This window comes from Sipha flava, unplaced genomic scaffold, assembly GCF_003268045.1.
Source record: "Sipha flava isolate LNK unplaced genomic scaffold, YSA_version1 116_pilon_pilon, whole genome shotgun sequence".
In the NCBI taxonomy this organism is placed as follows: Eukaryota; Metazoa; Arthropoda; class Insecta; order Hemiptera; family Aphididae; genus Sipha; species Sipha flava.
This window is the reverse complement of record NW_020271740.1, coordinates 1,439,755-1,463,116: the sequence shown is the minus strand read 5'-3', so window position 1 is coordinate 1,463,116 and position 23,362 is coordinate 1,439,755. Positions and strand designations below refer to the sequence as shown.

General features: G+C 27.5%; 2 protein-coding genes across 2 annotated transcripts; one reads left to right on the top strand and one right to left on the bottom strand.

Annotated features, from left to right (window-relative positions):
• Positions 1 to 621: 621 nt before the first annotated feature.
• LOC112692349 (mRNA export factor-like) lies at positions 622 to 13,262 on the bottom strand. The gene is made up of 7 exons (XM_025566997.1): positions 12,882 to 13,262; positions 12,523 to 12,789; positions 5,388 to 5,459; positions 5,076 to 5,235; positions 4,882 to 5,015; positions 4,632 to 4,826; positions 622 to 705 (listed from the first exon to the last, which is right to left on the bottom strand). The coding sequence occupies exons 1-7, from the start codon at positions 13,053 to 13,055 to the stop codon at positions 622 to 624; spliced, it is 1,086 nt and encodes a 361-aa protein (XP_025422782.1). The 5' UTR covers positions 13,056 to 13,262.
• A 341-nt stretch (positions 13,263 to 13,603) lies between these two features.
• Positions 13,604 to 14,655, top strand: LOC112692658 (THAP domain-containing protein 2-like). The gene is made up of 4 exons (XM_025567396.1): positions 13,604 to 13,765; positions 13,842 to 14,072; positions 14,143 to 14,218; positions 14,511 to 14,655. Exons 1-3 carry the CDS (start codon positions 13,653 to 13,655, stop codon positions 14,213 to 14,215), a joined length of 417 nt encoding a protein of 138 aa, XP_025423181.1. The 5' UTR covers positions 13,604 to 13,652; the 3' UTR covers positions 14,216 to 14,218; positions 14,511 to 14,655.
• Positions 14,656 to 23,362: the final 8,707 nt, after the last annotated feature.

Sequence of the window (23,362 nt, the reverse complement as noted above, 5' to 3'; positions counted from 1 at the left end):
AAACTGAAAGAAGTCAAAATAAACATAAATATTTTCACTTACCCAAATAACTAACACTGTCGCAACTCGAAATCCAGCAATGAATAATCGTAGATTAAAGCAATTATAGTCATCAACAACGTATCAATTTAAAATAAAACTTGAAAACTAAACAAATTTTTTCAACAAGACTGTTATAATTCAAAATAAAACATTTTTGTTTAATTAACTTACGTGGTATCTGCTTAATGTCTAAACAGTAACTAAAATAACCACCGTATTATTGGTGGTACATCCTTATTATTCATTCAACAAAATGTACTGACACTGTCATCTGACGGAGAATAATAAAGATAAACCTGTTTTGTTGATTTATGTAATTTTGTTTGCAGAATCTGATTATAGGTTTAACTAAAAATACTAATTTTTTGAGTCGTTACTGTTTTGATATAAGTGTGTGAAATATTATAATCATTATTAACGATAAATTTCTAAACTTAATTTTATATTAACAATATTAAAAAATGTAATTATAATAATAAACTTTTTTGCTTACACAAAATATAAATACATAAAATATACTTTTTACTTTATTTAATTTTTAATAAAAATACAAATTTTAAAAATAAATGTACAATTTAATTATTGAATCTCAGGTTTTGAATCTTCAAAACAAGGTTTTAAGATTATCTGTGGTTTTTTAGATGGATTGTTATACTCGTGCCCCTGAAAATCAATTAAAACACATAAAATAAGTACATAACTTTAAATGCAGTTAGTTATCCGTTAACTTATGATATACATCATCCATTCTCACAATATTATCTAAAATAACTTTTTCAAATAACTGTAAAATAATTATTCTAATTATTTTATAATGCTTTTTTTTATGCATTCAATCTCCTGGTTAACAAATATATATTTGATGCAATCAAAAATTGAAGAATCATAAGTAAATTAAATTATTTATTTTTATTACATTCATTTTGTATTGTAATATTATTATTAATCATTGTTGTGTTACAATTAAAAATTAAATAAATGATAAAGTAACCGCCTCCATTGCATATTTCTGAGAATGTTAGATTTGAACACTCTAAATACTATTAACAGTTGAAATTAAAGAAAATCAACATCAATGTAAAATTAATTATTATTTAAATTACTTCTATTTCTATGTAATTATGATAACTTTTAATTATTTATTAATACTGGTTAATCAAAACCCGTTATTTATACCATTTAAATGTATTTAATTAAATTATATTTAATAATATAATAGGCCAAGTGAAATCTAAAATTTAAATAATTAATTAAATATGTCTATTGTTTGTTGATTTAAAAATTTATATAAAATTATTTCAAAATTATCAAAATTATGTTAACATTTTTATAACTGAGATTCAAGATGTATTCAAATTATATCAAATAAAATATTTAATCATTACACCAGGATGTTAATTTATCTTACAGTATTTAAAAAAATATAACAATTGATGTGTGCGTGAGCGCTATTATGCTTTTGGAAATTCGATGTAGAAATAAAGGAAAAACACTGTTAATTTATATACTGTAAATATTAGTTTATTTTAGAACCTAGAATTTCTCCTTTAACTTGTTCAATTTGATGAAAAATAAATGTTATGCTGGTTTTCATCCATTCGCAACTTGAACGAATAGATGTCGATGGGTGCTCCTAATTACATTTTTCTGCAATATGTTTCTAATTTTTTATGAAAAACCACGATACTATTATGATTGATGTCTGAAGCAGAAATATTCATAAACGTGACTAATTTAAATTCGTTGCCCACTGGATGTATGGTACCAATCAGTTGATACAAGATTCTTGATTGAGGTACTAGTTCTATAATGTATCCTGTTTTCCCAAATACGATGTTAAATAGAATGAAGAGTATTGATCTGTAATAGTTTTTTTTTTTTTTTTTGTATGTTAAGCCCAATTGTTATACAAATATTTACAAATGTTAGTAATTCTTATTATTCTATGAAAGGTTTTATAAGATTTGTATGTATCTTTGCCTTCTTTTTACATTTACGGATTGTAACATTTTCATTGTAATTTAGTTCTAAAACTTCGTAAGTACCAAGCCATTTGGCACTTAATTTGCCTTTTCTTACTTTATCTTGGTTTAAAACTTTATCTCCTTCGTGAATATCAATGGAATGACCGCTTTGGTCATACTTTATCTTAGTTCTTTGTTTCTTTTGGATTAGATGTTCTGGCGCGATATGGCGGGATTCTTTTAACTTCTGTTTTAGTTCTGTTTGGTAATCATCATAGTTATAAAGCGCTTCTGGAGCGTTCGTTAGTGAAGTAGGTACTAACAGTGTCTTGCTATATAATAACTCATAAGGTTGCTTACCCGTAGAGCTATGTTCTGAGGAGTTATACACACATAGCATACAGAATGTAAATGTCCCAGTTTTATTGGTTAACGTCTACGTATTGTCGAAGGTATTCTCCCATAGTTCTGTGACTTCTTTCGAATGCTCCATTAGCCTGAGAGTTGTAAGGTGATGTAGTATTATGCTTTATGCCAATCAACTTGCATGGTTCAATGAAAACCCGACTTAGAAATGCAGTTCCTTGATCACTTACGATATTCTGAAGCATTCCATGAATGCATACAAAGAAAGTAACGAAATGGTATGTCACTGTATTTAATTCTTTATTGGCCATTGGCGCAGCAACCAAAAATTTAGTTAAGTCATATTCTTATTCTGCTGTGATGTTTGGGATCTGGTTCTTACGATCATTACTTCTTCGATGCAGTACATCCGCATTTGTGTTGGATACTCCGGGCTTATATACTACCTTATAACTGTATTCGGCCAATTTAAGCTTCCATCTCATCAGACGAGATCCGGGATCCTAAACGTTAAATAACCTCGGCAGTGGCTGATGGTCTATGAAAATTTTGAATTTGCATCCCAATAGATATGGATGGAAAACATTTCCAGCGCAAATAATACTCAACAATTCTTTGGCGGTAGTGCTGAATGCTTGCTCTGCTTTATTGAGTATCCGAAAAGCGTAGGCAATTGGACAGTCTTGCCCTGGAACACCTTGAGATATGATACTACCAATTGCATTAGAACCCGCATACGAGCGAATGGCGCACAAACGCTACCCCGCACGAAGAATCGCTATATCGTTTATATTAGTCCGTTCGTTCGTGCGCTCAAGGTTTGCCTTCAGATACACCTAGTATACTTATTTAGTACCGATCAAACCGTTGTCGAGTGAAGTCGTGTTGCCAAAATAACGTGTGTTTAATTTAAAAACTCAAAAATTTCTAGAAGATCCTAGTAGACTCCATTTTTCCTTCGTTTCGTTCAAATCTCGTGTCAATTCATTAGCTATTTCCAATCAGAAGTCAATTTTTTTTTTGCCCATTTTATAATGGGGATGTTCAGGATCCCATAGAATTGGTCTTGATTTATATAAATTTATAAGATGTGAACATTCATCGTCCGTTCTCTTCACAATTGAGTCTAAATAAAATATTTAACATAAAATACGACGCAAACAACACATACGGGCCGAATGCCGTTCATATTGAATGGACGGTTTATTTAATCTTACCGCTCTTCAGTCGATCACGACCGCACTCAAACGAATGTCTTCGTTCGTATGCGGGCTCTAATGTAAATGCACTTTTATGCGTGCTAGTGGGATTTTATTGTACACAACGCGAACGATTGTGGCGGTGGCGTACAACGGCGGCCACGGTAAAAAAAAAACACGACGATGCACAATTAAATAATTGTATGCCTGTACCGCTGTCACCAAATGTGTGCTTGAGCGCTATTATACTTTTGGAAATTCCATGTAGAAATAAAGGAAAAACACTGTTAATTTATATACTGTAAATATTAGTTTATTTCACTAAACTACTTAACTAATTATCAAAAACGCTATAGAGGTTCTATCACACTTTAGGCCGTACGTCGACTGATTCGCTCGCGCTGACCGTGGTAGCCGTTCGCCAGTTAGAGCCCGAATTTGCTGTCCAACGCGATTCCTACAGTCACGTAGGCCGTCGCGTCAGCCGACAAATGTACATACACAGGGCACAACACTAACTATTCTATTATATTTTTTTGAAAATTATTAACTTAATATTTAATACTAATATGTTTTGTAGGAGTAAAAATCAAATATTTACTGTCAAAATAATTCACAGTAGATGTTATGTAATTATAAGGATTTACAAATGTTACATGTTTAGAGAAAATATAAAATTATGTCAAACTATTATTAAATTAATTTTATACAATAAAATAACAAATAACATTACTTTGAAACTGATAATAAAATATTTTAATTAAATCTAACTATAATTCGTTCCAAAAGAGAAGACACGGTTTCTGCGAATTTTTCCCTTTCCACCTGGTTTTGTTTTACGTTACTTAAGTCTATTTCCGATCATTGCCAATGATGTATACACCATAATTAAAATGCGACACACAATAGTCGTGGGTGAGGAATGCGCACCGCCGAACGAAAACCCGTCACCACTTCGAGTCTTCTCTTTTGGAACGGACTATACCAATGTAACTGGTAGTCATCAATCACATACAATTATTACTAATCATTTATTAAGATGAACTTATAATATACTAACCTTTGACCAATCATATCCAATACTATAAGCAAATATTTGCCCATTCAAGTTGAAACAACATTTAGTAATAGCTTGGTCATGTTGATCGGAACTTTTCAATTTTGCATGGACATCTATGTCCCAATAAGTATACACCGAATCAGAACCTGCAGTCACTAATGTACCATGAACTGGATGAAAATTAATATCATTCACCTGCAAATATTTTTATTAAATAACTTTGATATTATTTGAGTTTATGAATACATACAGCATATATATCAATAACCTCAGGTTTAGTCCCTATTGGTCGTCGATGACATTCAAGAGTAAAATTTACTTTTGAAGCATTTTGCACCACATACTCAATAGCTACCCGGCCTTCTGTACTTCCTATACCAAAACCTGAAAATTAAAAACCATTGATTAATTGAAATAAATATTATTGTTTTATACCTAACTAACCAACAGGAGTTTGTGTTTTCACATTTCTAAAAATTTTTAGGCAACTGTGTTGACTTTTAAGTGGTGATTTTATAGATTTTACAAATATAGGTTGTTGTCCTTCCAATTTATAAAGAAACAGACCCTTAGAGGCAGTACCAACAACTGCAAACGGGTAGTCCTAAATAATATAGAATATTACAATTATATGTAAATATACATATATATATATATATATATATATATAAATATTTTGCGTAAGATAAATTACTTGTAGTTATAATATAAATTATAATAATGAAAATAATGTTTTTCAAAATTAATATAACTTACCACATCAGCACAATAAACTTTTTCATTCAGGTTAATGGTCATTATTGGATTTGAACTTCTTAAATCCCAAAACTAAAAATAAAATAACCAATATAAATAGAGGCTATAATTACAGAATTTTTCATAATAATATTATTTAATATTATTACTATTGTAATTTTTTTTACAAAGTAATGAAATTATACCGATATAAAATTGAATAATATATATTATCTAGAAATTCTGTATCTAATAAATAAGGCAGAGGATTTGTAGCTCTAAAAAAGTATTAAATATGCAAGCACTTATGCACTTAAAAACACTATAATATGCATTAAAAATACCACTCTTATATTTTATTTTAAATAATATGTAAATCATTTTTAAAAAAATAGGTTATAAAATTTAATTTCTTGAAAATTTTTCTTCTGATCCTAAAAAATAAAAATTCCTAGTAGGTATTTAAGAAAAAATTCCTTAAACCAGTAGATTGCCTGTTGCCAGCGAATAATACTTCAAACATTGAAAACAATCACATTACATCGACTGAATTACTTGTGGTGTATTTAAAAATAGACTAAATCAATTACTCTTAAGTTTCCAGGTAGATCATTCATTAAAGTTTCCTCGCCATTTAAGATTTTAATAATTTTAATTAAATTTTAAAATTAGATATTATTTTTAAAACATCAGCTATTTTTTCTTGTTGGACCAGTAACTTAACTTAAAATTTTAAATTGACATTTTGCATAACCGGTACTTCAATCGCACGACATAGTGCAATATTTGTTATTTCGAGACTGGTAATTATATCTGATAGAAATACAAAATATGTTTAATGTATATTAAGCTTTATCGTGAATTGTATATTGTGAACAATGTATTTACTGTTTATAAATAAAATTAATGTAATCGGCGACCCTCGAGACGTGTTCCTAGAAAAAATATGAATCTATGAACATTCAACAACAATATGATCAAAAAATAAAATTATTTTAATTCAACAATATTCTAGTCGTATATTAGTTAAAATAAAAATGTCAAAGGAAACGTATTGATAAAATTATAAATCATTTAAAATATACCTACATCTAAAAATATAAAATATAAGAAATATGCGTTTATATCCAAAATAAAATGTTAAGGCTAGCTTTGTGAAAGCATGAAACGTATTTGTTTTATACTCTACTATTTTTGTGATTGTGAAAAACAAATATACAAATACTGTAAATCCTCTTCCCTACTAATAACTAAAACTAACAAATAATTTTTGGATTCTTAAAATTTGAGATTGTTTTCAGAATTATTATTTTCAAAATTGTATTTGATTGTATTTATTCATAAATGTTAAATAGGCTTCATTATTTCATAAATTAAATTTTACAAAATTATTATAAGCTTAATTTTAAGTAAAGAAAAATGCAAGTACCAAAATTGCTTAATTAATAACTTATTTATTTATAACTATAAGTATTAAACTCTTTGTTACAATTCATTTTTTATAATAAAAATATGAAATATTAAATAAATATTTTATTTTTTATTAATTTAATGAACAAACAGTGAATATTATTGTTTCGTGGAAATAAATGTTTATACTATTTATATTAAGATTTTAAAAAATAGTTCAAATTTACATTCATTAGGTTTCTCTAAAGATCTAAAAAAAAAATTACCAATTCAGGCCCGTTTATTCTATTATATATTTTAGCAGTTAAATTTCATATATTGATTATAAAATAACTAAAAAAGAATTTTAGTCGACAAGGTTAATCAATTAACTGTTAGTAAACCTAAGTATATAATAACATAGTTATCAAAAAAACCAGTCAACTTCAAAAATGAATGTTTACAAAAATAATTTGTTATTATTACCAAAAGAAACAACATCACTCTATAAAATTGCTCTTTGCTGCTTTATGTTATAGAATAACAGTATAAATATATATGTTTCAGAATATTATAATGATAAAATAAAGAAACAAATCATTTTCTCTTCATTATTATTCAAAATATATAATAAATATAATATAAGTAACATTTATCTTGTTTACCTGAAAATTGATGATTTAAAAAAGAAGTAAATTAGTTCTCATTAATTTTTGGTTGATGACCATAACAATAAATCTAAAATACTTTTTAAGCAAATCGCAATACATGTACCTTATGAAATTGTTGATCTTTTACATGCGAGTTCACCAAAAAAGTTGTATCATAAGAAGGTGTTGCGTGCCGTCAGTTCAACCGTAAAAGTGATGATGTCTTTAGGAATATTCCAAATAAAATACTCAAACTAAGTTAAACTGTTTATTGAAATATTTCTAAGTACAAATTATTTAATTAAATTAACAAATAAACTGGCGTGGAGATGCTCGCTAACGTGTATTAACACGTCTTAAACACATCTGAATATTGGTCTATTCCCAACTCCTTATATACTCAGGTCTCGTGAGAATTGGCCGCGCAAAACTATGGAACAAGGCTATTTCCAATTATTGTCACTACCCTGAGGTGCTAATTACTCAAGTTTCGTAGAATCAGTCGCGCATCTCTATGGAATAAGTTATTTCCAATTACTGTAAAAAGAATTACTAAATTTGTTATTTTAATGGTTGACCTCGATAATATTACTATTCGCTCATATCCCATATTTTGTTATGCGCTATTATTAATTGCATTCATACTTTGAAATGTAGCCTTACAGTTCATATATAGTATGTGTTTGTGTTACCCTCGGGTCTTAATTATTTCTTTCTATATCGTTCACTCGATTTATACTATTTGTGATTTATGTGGTCCCCCTATATATTGGTAATTGTCAGGACATACATTTGTGTATGTCCGTAACAAAGGATATGAAACGTTATTTGCCTTCAATTTCTAAAAAAAAATAACACCAATTTGTAAATCACCATTATCAATTTTCACAACACCTAGAAAAACTCCAAATAGCCACAAATGTCAATACAAAATCTTCACTTTATAACAGTATATCTCATCATCTTAATTTTCATTTACTCATATCCATTTACTAACCAACACAATTATTAAACTATTACACATTCCAAAACAAATTGAAGAAAAAATAATACATAATTACTACTTAAAAAATACAATTATGGTTAGATAACACAGTTATCATAACAAAAACTTCAGTTTTCAAACAAAAAATAGTCATTACAAAATTTTGAATATAATTTAATATTGTATAAAAAGTAACATCATATTGTGCAATAAAAACAACATAGTTGTTTATCTGTAAATATGTAAATCATGTTATGTATTACAATAACAGGGTCAATAGGCCACTCGTATATAAGACCAATTTTTTGCATACTGTAGGCACAACATTATAATATTACTTATGTGTATATTATGTATTTAGTAAAATATTACTTATTACTAAAAGAAGTATAGTCATTTTTGTTTAAATCAATTTACAAACATAATCCTTAAGGCAATAGGTTATGGACATAGACACATATCTGAATAAATATGGACTACAAAAGAAATTCTCTCTATTTAAGTAATATTTGTTATTCTTTAGTCAAAAAAACAGGAAAAGTTAAAATGAAAGATTTAGTGAATAGAACAGAATTATCAAATGTGGGAAATTTGTTATTGTAGAAATTTCAAATGAAGTAATTGTTAACTTGGTTGACAGATTTCAATAGAAAAATAATTAAGAATAATGGAGTGTCTTTTAAGAATTAAAAACAAAATACATACTCAATAGATAAATGTATAAATACAGAAGCAGAGAAATGTCAAAAACAATTAAAACATACTAATAAACATCATATAAGTATTAGAAAGTTTTTGAAAATGTTAAGAATTACACATAATTGTTCAAGGTATGTAAGAACTACCCCAAAAACAATAAAAAAATAACCATAACCATTAGTTGTAAAATAGAATCATGAGAAAATCAACACAAATAATATAATTCTATTAGAAAAGCAAATAATATAATGATAATATCATTAAAATATATTAGATTTTAGATTTTTTTATAAACATACAGACAGGGATGGGCAACATACTTTAATATAAATAATTAAGTACTCGATACATTGATTATTGGTATCTAGATACAAGAAACTAGATAATTCTTATATAAATATTTGAAATACAAGTTAATTGATACATAAATTTAAAAATTTTAAGTATTTAAATATTAGATACTCAATATACAATACTTAATACAATAAAATTAATTTTAGGTCCCCAGCAATGGGTTTTAATAATGCAGCTAATTCTTCTAAAAACTTAAAATCTATATCCTTAAAGCTATAATTTATAACTAAATTTAATTTATATTTGTATTTTAAAAGTTAAGTTATACTACAAGAATTCCACTGAGTAGGACATGGACATTTTAATGAACATCAAATATAGTATGTATAATTTCTGAAGACTTTGGTCTTCGTGACAAATTCCACAGTGTAGTAAATTTATCAATTACAGAATGGTTGAGTCTTATGGCTGGTGTCCCTTTTAGAATGTTGATAAAATCTGTAGTAGCAATAAGGCTCAATGTATGACTCGCACAGCATAAATTATGAGGTAAAAAATTGTAGTTGCTTGTCTTAGTGTATTATCTATTTTGATTAACTCAAATAAAGGTTTATTGGTATTTTCTTTTTCATCTGCTAGTTCATATGTATTTGCTCTAAACATTAAAAAATTTAATTAAAACATAATCATAGACATATTTATATTTTATATTCCACACCATCAGATTTAAATCATTAGTGAGTAAATTCCAATTAAATTCACAACCAAATTCTTTGAGTGCCTTTACAAAATTAGCACCATTATCAGTTATAGTTGAAACTAACTGATCTCATTCAATAGAATATTCACATTTTATTTCATGTAGCAATTCAGCAATTTTATTATGCATATAACAACCAAGAAATCGTCTACAAACTAATACACAACTTGACCGAATTAATGTATTTTCATCAATCTGAAAATCACAAATTACAATTATTTATATAAATAACAATTTATAAATTATGATTACTTAGTAGTGTGTTAAAAAATGTACTGTTAATGTTGATAATGGTTTCATGCTACATACTATATAATTTAAAACATTTTTTTTCAATTGATTTTGTTTTGATTCATTAATTGATGGCATTGAAAAAAATTTAATTTTTGTTGTATGAACATCAAGTTTGAATAATTTAATTTTCTTTTTCTACCACGACGTCATTCTAGTTTTAACATAATTTTCAAATTTTTCAAACATGATAGTATAATCTCTTAAATTCAAAATTACATATTTTAATACCTATATTATAACTTATAATATATTAAATATAAAAAAAATAAAACATATACAAAAATAAAAAATAATATATATTTATAAATTTACCTATTATCATACCAATTTTAATTTGTTATATTATTTAAAGTAAAGAAACTAACCTTTATATGTATGTGAAATTTGGATGTCCATCTTAATGTACCACTATATTCATTTTTTGTAATTACAAAGAACACATTCAGTTTTAATATTATCATTTTCAGTTTTTCAGGTTAATTAAAGTTAATTTATATTCAAATTAATGGGTTGGACAAATTATTTTGATTTTTTATTTCAAACATATAAGAACATAGACTGGTAAAAAATTACACTAACAAAAATATGGGTATGAATAAACCAAAAATGTTTACTTAATGCGCAATGCGGCAATGACTGATTCAGATTTTCAACATTTACAAAAATAATATTAATCGCAATTACTGTGCCAAGTGCCAACCATCTGTATCTATGGTTTTAAGCTTTATCTTTCAGTCACTCAGATTGCTAGGATGATAAATTACTAAACTTAAATTATAAACAATTTCTTACCCCAAAATAAAATATAAAATACAGACGCATACCTTCACTAAAAAAAATTTAGATAAGTATAAAATGTATATCTATTGTATAAGTATTGATTTTAAAGTAGTATAAAATTAATGGTACTTAGATATTTTTATTAGAAAAATAATTTTTCTGATAATAATTATTGAAAATATTTTTAAATTAAAAATATTATGAAAACGTTTTTTTTAAAGTATATTTTTAATTTATTGAGTAACTTTTTTTCATAACATCTATATGAAATACTTGTTTATTATTATTAGTATCGAAATACAAGATACTATTTTATCTAAGATATGTATTACAGATACTTCTATTGAAGACATTACCCAACCCTGCATATAGATATGAAATAAAATTAGTATATGACAATGATATTATAACTACAATAATTTTTTTTAGTAAATGAAATACTACTAGTTCTATATTCTTATAAAGTAACATTTTCTAATACACATTTTAAACATTTTTAATAAGAATTTAGTCCTAAATATGTGCATAATAAAATATTTAAATAAAAAACTTATATCAAAGAAATATGAAAAATTAGTACATTATGTATAAACAATTGAAAAAGCTTAAATTGTACCTATTTTGAATAAAAATCATACTCCTAATTATAAAAATAAGTTATAAAAAGATATTTATAACTCAAAATGTATTAAATTTTAATTTAAAATTTATTTTAAAAAGGTTTTATTTCATAAAATATTTATATGCATATGAATACATAGAATTAAGTTTAAATGTATTATTATAATTATATATTTATGAATATCGATAATGAGAAATATGTTTATATAGAAAAATAATTGTACACAAATCAACAATGTTCTCTTTTATAAGACTAAGTATTAAATGATGTTAAACAATTTTATAACCCAAGATAAGAAGGGTTTAGTGTAAAAAAAAAATAAATATGTAGAATACAATATTAAAGGATACATACGAAGATAAATTTTGTAATACAAACATTAATAAATTAAACATGTTATGTTTAAATGGTTTGTTGTTCGACTTGAAAACTATGCTTTAGATTTTTATAATCAGTATCACATGCAATATAGAATAGGAATGATATGGTATACGATTACAACAATCAATTAAATCAACATATCCTAACATCAGCCGACTACAGCAGTACATTAAACAAATTAATGCAAGAAAATTGTAGAAAAGGTACACAAAAGTTATAAGGCAAACTACAACAAATGAATCGGGTTAGTAGTACAAGCAATGTTAGGTTACAGTGAAATACAATGTGTGTAGAGTAGATACTTTTAATGTTTTGTCCCACGAGCCGGTCATAAGGCAGTTGTACATCTGAGCCTTGATCCAATGACAAGTCTTGACGGGCGCGTCATGAGCCGCCACTTGTACCGTCTGATTGCTCATCAAGTCCCAGCAATGCACTTGTTTGTTGCAGGACGCCATGAAAACATGATTGCCCTGGTCGTTCCAACACACGTCCAATATCGGCATGGTCATGGACTGCAAGGCCCTGGGTACGCCATGGCCGCTGGGTTTGAGTTCCCAGCACCGCACCTGGAAAACATTTACCACCACATTGGTCACCATCGTCCGGAAATTACGAACGGCACACACAGGGTGTTTGCCGGCCGGAACAAGACGCTCACCGTGTTGTCCCAGCTACCGGCGACGATGAGGTTCTGCGTGGCCTCGGACGGGCTAAACGCCATCGACGAGACGGAGTCGTCGGGAGGCTGGGGCAACATGACGCTTTTGCTGGTGCTGACGATCCCCGGGTACGGCGGGGGCCGCGCAGAGGACATAGACATCTTGTTCGACATGTAGCCAGGCAATGGTCGTCTCAGGCGACATACAGTACGAGCGTACACTTTCGGCCGATACGGTGACGGTGCGAATAGCGGAGGACGCGGTGCGCTAGACGGAATATGGCCGCTGAATGTCCGTTGACCGTTTACGGAACACGATGGCACGGAGGAACGCACGACGCGGGAGACGCGGGGTAGAACATACACGCGGCCGTTGCTGTAAGGAGTGTCTAAACACAGAACACGGGAGGTGAGTGTGACGTAATCCAAGGACTTCATAAGTAAACAAAGGCTAAACAAATTTTATTCCCATAAGAAATACACAGAGATATCTTTTAAATTACATTTTTTTAGTTAAAAATGCTGATCTCAGTCATGATATTATACAATTGTAATTATAAAACAGTAAAATAGTTTTTAAATTTAATTCAAAATAAAAATGCGCGCCAAAATGAGTCTTATCAGTGACTTTTGTTTTCATTAAATGTTTATGTCGTTCATAATGTTTTAAATGTTTAATATCTAATTTTTTTTATTACTCATCGTTCATGTTATAAGTTCGTTATAAAAGTAGTATACATTTAGGTATAACTATTATATTTTTATTTAAATATGAGTTACTATTGGGCTGTTGGTTGTAATCATCACAACCAAAGAGAGACTTGTACATTTTTTACTTTTCCTAAAGATCCTAAATCTCGTAACAGGTGGATTAAATTACTTAGGTGAGTATTACTTCATTTATACTACAATTTATAATATAAATTCCATATTATTGTATTTGAAATTGAAAATATTTAGGCGAAGTGTTCAACCTGGTCGTGGATGTGTTGTATGTAGTTGTCATTTTAAAAATGGACTTCGTTTTAATGGCCCAGAGTTGCTAGAGCATCTGAAAAAAAATGTCACATATAACTTTGCATCGCCTGAGAAAAGGCAAAGAAATCAAAAAAAAGCAGCTGAATCAATGGCTACAAATATGGCATCAAATGAGATGATTTTTTTGCAACAAAATGCACTAAAGTTGGAAAAGTATGCTAGAAGTATTATTTTTAAAAAGAATAATTGTCAGTTTTTTAATATGATATTTATTATTTTTTAGAGATATCAAATCTAAAGTGAATGATGGTTCAAAAATTAAAATATTGGAGAACATGGATCTAAACTTAAACTAAAAAGTTAGTATTTGTATTGTCTGTTTATTTAATTAAATTGATATGAGGGTTTAATTAAAAAAAAACTCACCAAATGATGAGTGTATTCAGTTTTAAAGAAACGATGACTCTTTTTAAGATTTAAAATTGTTTTATAACCATTTTAAATGGAGGTATTATATTTTATTATATAATATTATTACTAATGCTTTACATTTTTTTGCAATTTTCAAATGAATAACAATTTACAATGAATAAAAAAGTACAATTATGTATATCATGTTATCATTATATTATACTTAAATATTTTTTTTAGATTTGTTTCTGTTCAAACTTCACCATCAACTCCAAGTGCAATAGTATTAGAAGCTGAAAATTATTTTCTAAAGCAAGAAAATGAAAAATAAAAAAGTAAAATATATAAACTGTCAGTTGTATTTTCATATGAAACTATATGTAACAACGATGAGTTGGTTAATGTTTATACTGGTTAACCAAATTCAATAGTTTTTAATTTTCTTTATGAGATATTTGAATATATAAATTTGAATTACTTTTTGAAGTGAAAATTAAATACTTTTAGTCCTCGTGATCAATTATTATTAACATTTATGAAACTAAGATTAAACTTACCTAATTTAGATTTATCCCAACGTTTTAATTATAGTCGAGCTACAGTTACTAACATATTTATTACTTGGGTCCATGCTCTCTATAAAACTTTATTCTTAAAATGTATGAATAAAATACCTTCTAGAAATAAAAATAAATTGTGCTTGCCAAATGCTTTCAGTTCATTTACTAATTGTAGGATTATTATAGACTATACAGAATTTTCTCTACGGATGTAACTAGAAAATCGATGATTGCTCAGAAATTTACTTATAGTAATTATAAACATTATCATACCTTAAAAGCTTTCATAAGAGTTTCACCAAATGGTGTTGTAACATTTTGTAGCAATCTATTCCCAGGCTCAACATCTGATAAAATGATCACTTTATTAGTGGTTTATTAGCTCAACTAGAAAAAAGAGATTTGATTTTAGATGATAAAGAGATAAAGAGTTTTTGGTCAGAGACATTTTGCCTACTGGCGTTCACTTAAATATACCTCTATTTCTTGATACACCACAACTTACCAAAGAACAGATTTATTTAACCGAAACTATTGCTAGAGCTCGAATACACGTTAAACGTGCCATTGGTAGGATCAAATGTTATAGGATTTTAAATCATGTCCCAACATTACATTATTATTGTCTCATATTGATTGTATTTTTAAAGTAGTTTCTGCTCTCACAAATTTATAATTTCTCTTGATCAAAGAAGTTCAAGATAAAATATAAATGATTCATGTTCATTAAAATAAAAATATAACATAATAGTTTATTTGTTAGTGTAATAAGTGTAATTGTATGTATAAATTATGAAATTAACCTTTGTTTTCATCTATTACTTATTAACTGTATTTGATTATTTTTTTTCCCCTAAAATGTATGAAATATAATGTTCTAAGTAAAACTTTTTTAATATAGTTATGTTTTTTGACTAATTTGTATCCTTAAATATTTGAGCTATGATAGATTCTTTAGGAGTCCATACAACCAAAAAGCACCTACTTCTTTTGGTCATATAGAGTTGTCCTTGTATTTGATGCCAGTAATTATGGTGTTCGTTAACAAATACTTCATTGTTAATTTTGTAAATAATGTATGATTGATCTTCAGAATAAGATAATTTACATTTTCTATACCTATATGGGCACTTTATTTCAACAATATCATCTTTATCTATGATACCGTATGGTAAAGCTCCAATAAACCCACATAGCTGTAACCATAGTCCAAGTTGAACTATATTTTGTTTGTTGTAAAATATTTACTGCAGTTGGTTCATTTGCCAGACCCCACTCTATCGCATAGACGTTTGTAAGATTTCTATACTCATTATTTAATGATTTTAATAGAGATTTTGGTATACTATTTTTTGTTATACTTGTTAAAATAGCTCCAAAATTGCTAGCTGTTAGTTAGTGCTTTTTGTAAATAAAATTCATATATATAATATAATTCATCAATAATGGTTTTAATATCATTACTAATTTTGAAAAATTCAGTCCAGTTTATTGAACCAAGGAAAGATAATATATTATTATATTCGCCCTTATACCAGTCATAGGTTTCTTCGGAAAAAGATAGCGGAGAAGGTGAGTAGAACTGAAAGTAATTGACATTAATATGAGGATTATAATTATCTACGGGAACTTTAGCATTCTTATTTAAGGGTATAAAATGAAAATTAGAATTGGATAATATAAGATCCATTATTGAACTATAACTCAACCCTTCAATCAGTTGCTTCCTCAGTTAATGAGACAGCAGTAACTTTGCCCGTGTCCTTTGAACATAATGTCATCTTCTAAATTCGAGACTGCTGAATCTAGACAGTTCGAACTGTCATCTTCATCTATTGAAAATAAAAATAATTGGTGGTGTCATCTAATACGAGTAAATATTTCGACAGGGGATCAATTAACTTTAATATTGATATTGACATTAAAAAATCACATGAAAAACTACCAGCCATTTTTCCTGAGGACTCCCAAAGGTTTTCCATGCCAAACACCATTTTTAAGAAGAAACTAGCAAATGGAGAATGTGTAGAAAGAGACTGGTTAGTCTGGAGTAAGGAAAAAGCGACTTTGCTCTGTCTGTCATGTAAAATATTCAGCCACATATGACTAAGCTTTCAATTCTGGCTTCAGCAGAGGGATTATGGTTAGATTGCAACACATAATTGAAGAAAACTTCATACAAGAATTCCTGAACACGAGAAAAGCGAATCTCATAAGTCGAGTTATTTCCATTGGAAAATAGAACATCTAAAGCACCAAAAATAAAAATCTTTAAGTAATAAAAAATAGAGGTACCTAGTGGAATTTCATTTATCTTATGGAGAACACTTGAAACTTGCCTAACTTCAAATAGACGGATTTCAAGTTCAGATTTGATTAATTCAATTGGAGTGGTTGGGTGAAGATTCCGAATCATTACTCGTATTGGTTTATCTTTCTTAAGTTGAAAAAGTATGAAATTCAGCTTTCTTGTCTCTCAAAAAGTGGACCAAAGCTTTGTAAAAGTCAAGGTTTGATGTCATTATTTTCAAGCGATCGGTCGATAATTTGCAATAGTGTTTGTGGTAAGCTATGTTTGGAAGAACTCGAATGAAATATTTTAGTTTTAGACGTCGTAGCTAAAGACCATCCGACTTCCGAGGATTTATCATTATTTGAAGTATCCATTTTGTCGGTAACGTAAATGCTGTTTACAGAGATCGAATTATTTTTGAACATTTTATTCGTCCATTAAATGCTTAACTGGTCGTTATATAACTTTGTAGTAATTAAATGAAATTTATTTTTTTTGTTTTTGTTCTCGATTGCGAGTGTGGTTGATTGTGACATTGCAGTAAGGTTCAAAGTCCCGACCGCCGCCCTCGGTGCGCGATTGCGACGACGACAGCAGTGCCCTGAGCGTTAACGTAGAAAAACTAGCAATTATGCAGTGCCGGATTTAACTATAGTGCCGCCTTAAGCACTAAACAAATTGCCACCTTTTAATATAAATATTTTTCTGGTCTAAAAAATGTTATTTAAGCATTATAGTTGTTTTTTTTATGACTTATAATTTTAATGATGTAAAATAAAAATATACAGCTGTTATAAAAATGTATAGTATGCATTAATATGAAAAACTTAATGATAAAAACATGGCAACAAAAAATGCTAAAGTTTATTTTTAAATAATATTTAAAATTAAATAGTTAGTGCTTAGTACCCATCGGCTTTAATAAAATAAAATAATCTATAATTAGTTGCATTTATTTTAGTTCTAGTTACATAAGTATATAATAAAAATGTAATATTAAAAATTATTTGCCGCCCTTGAAAAATTGCCGCCTTAAGGCCCCTGCAAATGTGTCATTTTTAAGGAGTTGTGTTTAGGCAATTATTTCGTTCCTACATAAAACAAAACATATTGTTACTTGTCAGGAGAAAAACAATATCAGTTTTTTTATGGGTAGCTAATTTAAAAATATTATAATATGGCTTACCAAATGACTTCGATCAGGATTACTCGTATTCAATGATTGAATATATAATTTAATTATCGTTTTCAAATTCAACACATCCACTACAGTACAACTAATATTGTTAAAAAGGTGGGTAAGATGATATAATATCATTGTATACGAAAAAGAGACGGTTTGTAAGGTGGATATTTTATATTATATTTATATAGGTATTGTTATTACATATTATAAAATACGGTTCCCGGTAAGTTGTATTTTTTGGTTACAGAATAACCTACTTACGTGGTACCTTATTCTTAAATTTCAATCCTTAGGTATGAAAGTTGAACATTTTATAAATGTTTAACTACAAAATAATTTTTAAATTATAAATTTGATAAAATTGGTCAAAATTCGAACTTTGAATGCTTATAAAAAAAAAATTGTGTCTATGTATTTTTAATATTTTCAACTACTATTGTTAAAATATATCAGGAGTCTTGTATTAAAAATTAAGGTGAAGTATATGCTATTCCTAAGAGCAACTGAAAATTACAACATTCCCGTATACTCAGGGCAACGATCATAAAATAAAACAAAATAATGTTTACGCTCATCGTATAATCCGTAATCTACCAACCTATTTAGTATTTTTGTCAATAATTTATCGTCATTCGTAGAAATACCGATAACGAAAACGATTAGTGTAATGGTCGCCGCCCGCCGGTCGGCTAAATATATTACGCACGCGGCACGCCGCACGCACGCACATGCACATGTCACTTAAAGCTATTAGATTAAAATATTCAAAACCAATTTATGAACGTGAAATAGCTGTCGCACTGACAACAATTAAGGTACTTCTATTGGTTCGATTTAAAAAATGTAAAGATGTTTGAGTTGGTAAACAAGTTTACTTTGCATCGGTCGGAGCACTTTTTCAATTTTAACAAATGCTTGACGAGAATAAATATTTTACATTTTAAAAAATTTTTACATTTTTAATATTGAATATATTAAAAAATATCTAAAATATAAAAAATATGCTCCGACCGATGCAAAGTAGACTTGTTGACCAATTCAAACATCTTTACATTTTTTAAATCGAACCACTAGAAGTACTTTAATTTTTGTCAGTCGCTAAGGTCGTTTTGATGAAAAATTAATAGGGTTTGCAGGGGCCTTAAGCTCTAGCTTATAGTGTTTACAGGAAAATACGGCACTGCAACAATATTTATATATACACGTATTTAATAATGAAACTGTATATACCTTAAGCTTATTCAGAAAAAATGTACATGTCGAAACAAAAAGAAACTTTATATGAATAATATATAACTGGTATCATTGATTATGGATATTATAGATAGTTCACTGGATGGTTTTTCGGTGGCGTACTATTTGGTCGGTAACGTTATGTGGCGCTGCGGGCGCAAGTTAGTTGTGGTCGGCATCGTTATAATCGTTATAGTCGCGTTGATTAGCGACGGCGCAATATGGGAAATTAATTATCTTCAGTCGTTTATTTTTAGAAGAAACTCACTAGATCTGTATTTGATTATTGTAAACTGGTTTTTATCTTTGTACGTAGTGTACAAGATTTAAGGTCCCCACACACTGCCGCGGTGGCGGTGGCGTTAAATTTGTACACACGTATTGTAGTGGGATACACAATTATTGTATGTAATATCATTGATTATAAATATTTATAATCAATGGTTATATATAAATATATTATGTTTATACTGGATAAAAATCGCCACCGTCACCGCGGCAGTGTGTGAGGACCTTTAATATTATCTAATTTTATAAAAAATTTTTATGAAAAATAATTTTGTGTTTGCGCTGATATTGCAGTGTATTATATACTAGCTGACCCGGCAAACGTTGTTTTGCCATATATTTAAAAGTACACTTTCCTTTATACTTAGAATATATATGATTATATACGATTAATGTATTTAGTGTGTAACTGTGACGTGAATAACCATTTATGAATTCAAATATTATTTTCAATTATTATTTAACGATAGTTTAATTGAACTAAAAATTAATTTAATACTTTTTGAAAATGTCTGGAAGAAAATGTTCCTTTCAAAATTTTTAATAATGTTAAAAGAACATCTTGTAAACGTTTTCATGCATTTCCTTCAGATACAGAATTATCAAAAAAGTGTATTATTCATTCTGGTAAGTACCTACGCATGTATTAAATGTTACTTAATATTTTTATTAGTAAGAAAAATGGTAAAATATAATTTTTACTATTTAGGCCCGGTTTTTCATTCATCCAATATTCGCTAGATACGTATCTGTCGGATAAATTTATCTGGCGGATAATCTTTCAAATAAAGTAATTCCGGTTTTTCAATGTAATTTTATTCTCCAGATAGCTATCTGACAGATAAAGTTTTCGGCAGTAAAATTATACTAATAGAAGGTAGTTACTGTTCATTATGGAACAAGTTACACACATTTATTTGATTATGATTGGTCAATGATGAAATTGATAAGGAATCGTTCAGTGATATTGACACATTATTTATTGTAATACTGTATGTAATTACTAATCAATAATTATTAATTTTGTTGCGTGTTGAGTGTTGACTCTCGCTCGATATAAGTTATATTCACTTCTTTTTTCAACATATCTCAAAAAAACATATCCAAAAAACAAACAAATTTCACATTTTATGAAAAAGAACTTTTATTGAAAAATGATCTACAAAACCGTCACGCATTAGAAAATAAAGTGTTAACTAATAAATTACGAACAACATTTTTTCCAAGTCTGAATCTCATCCTTAAGTCATGGTTATCTCACGCCAGCATATGTTTTATGCTTTCGTATACAGAGTACAGACGACGCCAATAGTTCAAATATTTAATTGTTTCATAATCATCCTCTTCAAATAAATATCATACATGTATATTGAAATTGAAATTGTGTATATATACACATATATATTTAAAATAATATGAAAAATTATGATAACTAACCATTTTTATGTTATCAGCTGTTAATTATCCGTCGAATAAGATTTATTTGATACAAAAAGTAACGGATAACTTATCCGTAACAATATCCATCGAATAAGGTCTATCCCCGACATTGAAAAACTGAAATTTATCAATTTTTTCTTATCTGCCAAATAACTCAAGTTATCTGACGAGTAAATGTGATTGAAAAACCGGGCCTTAACAAACAGTAGTTAAAATATTATATATTTATATAACTATTTACTAAGTATAATTTATTTCCAAGTTAAAATGTGTATTAAATTTCTGCTTGCTTAACACTATTAATAATCGCCAATTAGGAAATATCGAATTGGATTCATTAAGTACTGAAGCTTTACGAAAAAAATGTATATGCTCAGAACATTTTGAAAAAAATCAATATAATAATCCAAATGACCCGAAATCTCGACTAAAACTAAAAGAATACCAAAATTAAGAATATTTTAACATCAGTAAATAAATATCTAACTATGTTAAAATTACCAATATTGTATGTTTTGATTTTCTACATTGATTTAATAATATAATTATTTTCTAAAATATTTTAAAAATCGTAAATCAATAATTTTTGTATAACAATAAGTTAATTGAAGTCATGCTTAATTTGTTTTTATTTAGATCACATTTACTTATGTACACCAGGTGTAAAATTATATGAAATTCAAATTTACGAAAAAATATGTTCTTAAACTGACTAATAAGTGATTTTAGAATACGATAATACAAAAAAAATTCACTTTAAAAACTGTAATTATCAGTAATCAATTAAATTAAATATAACAAAGAATAATAAGTATTACAAAAAGACGGAGGTAAGTACCGAGCATATACTTTATAAATACTATAATTACTTATTTCTATTAAACTAAATAAATTATAATACAAAATATATTACGATTGATTACGATTACGATGTGATGGTATTGGAAACAGCTAACTGAAATAGCTAACTATCTATAATCAATGCTGGTATTTTAACATTATTTTGGGCATTAATTTGAAACCATTTGGGCGCAAATGTATATATAGAAAATAAGGTAAGGTTATATACTGAATGATAGAGCGCAACAATTTAGTGTGTAAGCTACGAACGCCAAACACGAACTGATTTTATTTTTAAAAATATGCATACGACAACTTGATGATTAAATAACAACGTTAAATTGTAATCTACTGAGTTTTTTATATTATGTATATTAATTATTGTAGTGTACCTAGTCAACCTTTTCTGTTCAAAATTATATATTTGCGGTTTATGTTTTACTCGTATCTTTAAAATCTAAATGTATTTCTTTTTGTTCAGTATTTACAATTTTAGTATTATTAAAAAATTATAATCCTAATAATACTGTTCTATTAATATATCATATTATTTTTCGAAAAATAATTTATCACTACATTTCAAAACATATACTAGTGTATGATTATTAAAAATAAGTTTGTGATTGATCACATCATATTACCAAATATGTAGCTTTCTACAACAATAATGTACCTACTACTTATCTTTTATATTTTAAGAATTACTTTGAAAAAAATATATATTGATTTGATTGTTTTATATTTCAAATTAATTTTCAAAAGTCTATTTAAATATCTTATAATGCATTATCTAAACATATTAGTTTATTATATTAAAATTGTTCAATAAATAGAGTAACATTTTAAGTTTTTTTATTTAATACCCCTCTTCACTAGTCACAAAACTAAATATTTTTAAATATTTATAAAGTTTTTATTTAAATATTGATATTTGTACTTACAATTATAATTTTATTCACAAAATAATACTAAATAATTTAACAAAAGCAAATTAATTTAAAAGCATATGTAAAAATTAATAACAAGGAAATTATTAAAAATAATGTAATGAAATCGTCACCAATCACTTCGTTAATATTTTTATTTTTTTTTGTTAATTTTTAATGTTAATATAATTCGTTAATGTTCTAGTTAGGTACCTATATTATTTTATCACAGTTAAGTATAAAATTAAAGTATTGGTACAAATATCAATGTCACCCCGAATAAAGCATAAACATACAATAACGATGTATTAAAGACAATCTATATG

Coding starts and splice junctions, on each gene's coding strand:
- LOC112692349 (XM_025566997.1), bottom strand. CDS start 13,055: ATGTCGAACAAGATGTCTATGTCCTCTGCGCGGCCCCCGCCGTACCCG. Junction 12,790..12,881: donor CCGGTAGCTGGGACAACACG/GTGAGCGTCTTG, acceptor AATGTTTTCCAG/GTGCGGTGCTGGGAACTCAA. Junction 706..4,631: donor TTGGATATGATTGGTCAAAG/GTTAGTATATTA, acceptor ATTGATTTTCAG/GGGCACGAGTATAACAATCC.
- LOC112692658 (XM_025567396.1), top strand. CDS start 13,653: ATGAGTTACTATTGGGCTGTTGGTTGTAATCATCACAACCAAAGAGAG. Junction 13,766..13,841: donor AGGTGGATTAAATTACTTAG/GTGAGTATTACT, acceptor GAAAATATTTAG/GCGAAGTGTTCAACCTGGTC. Junction 14,073..14,142: donor AATGCACTAAAGTTGGAAAA/GTATGCTAGAAG, acceptor ATTATTTTTTAG/AGATATCAAATCTAAAGTGA.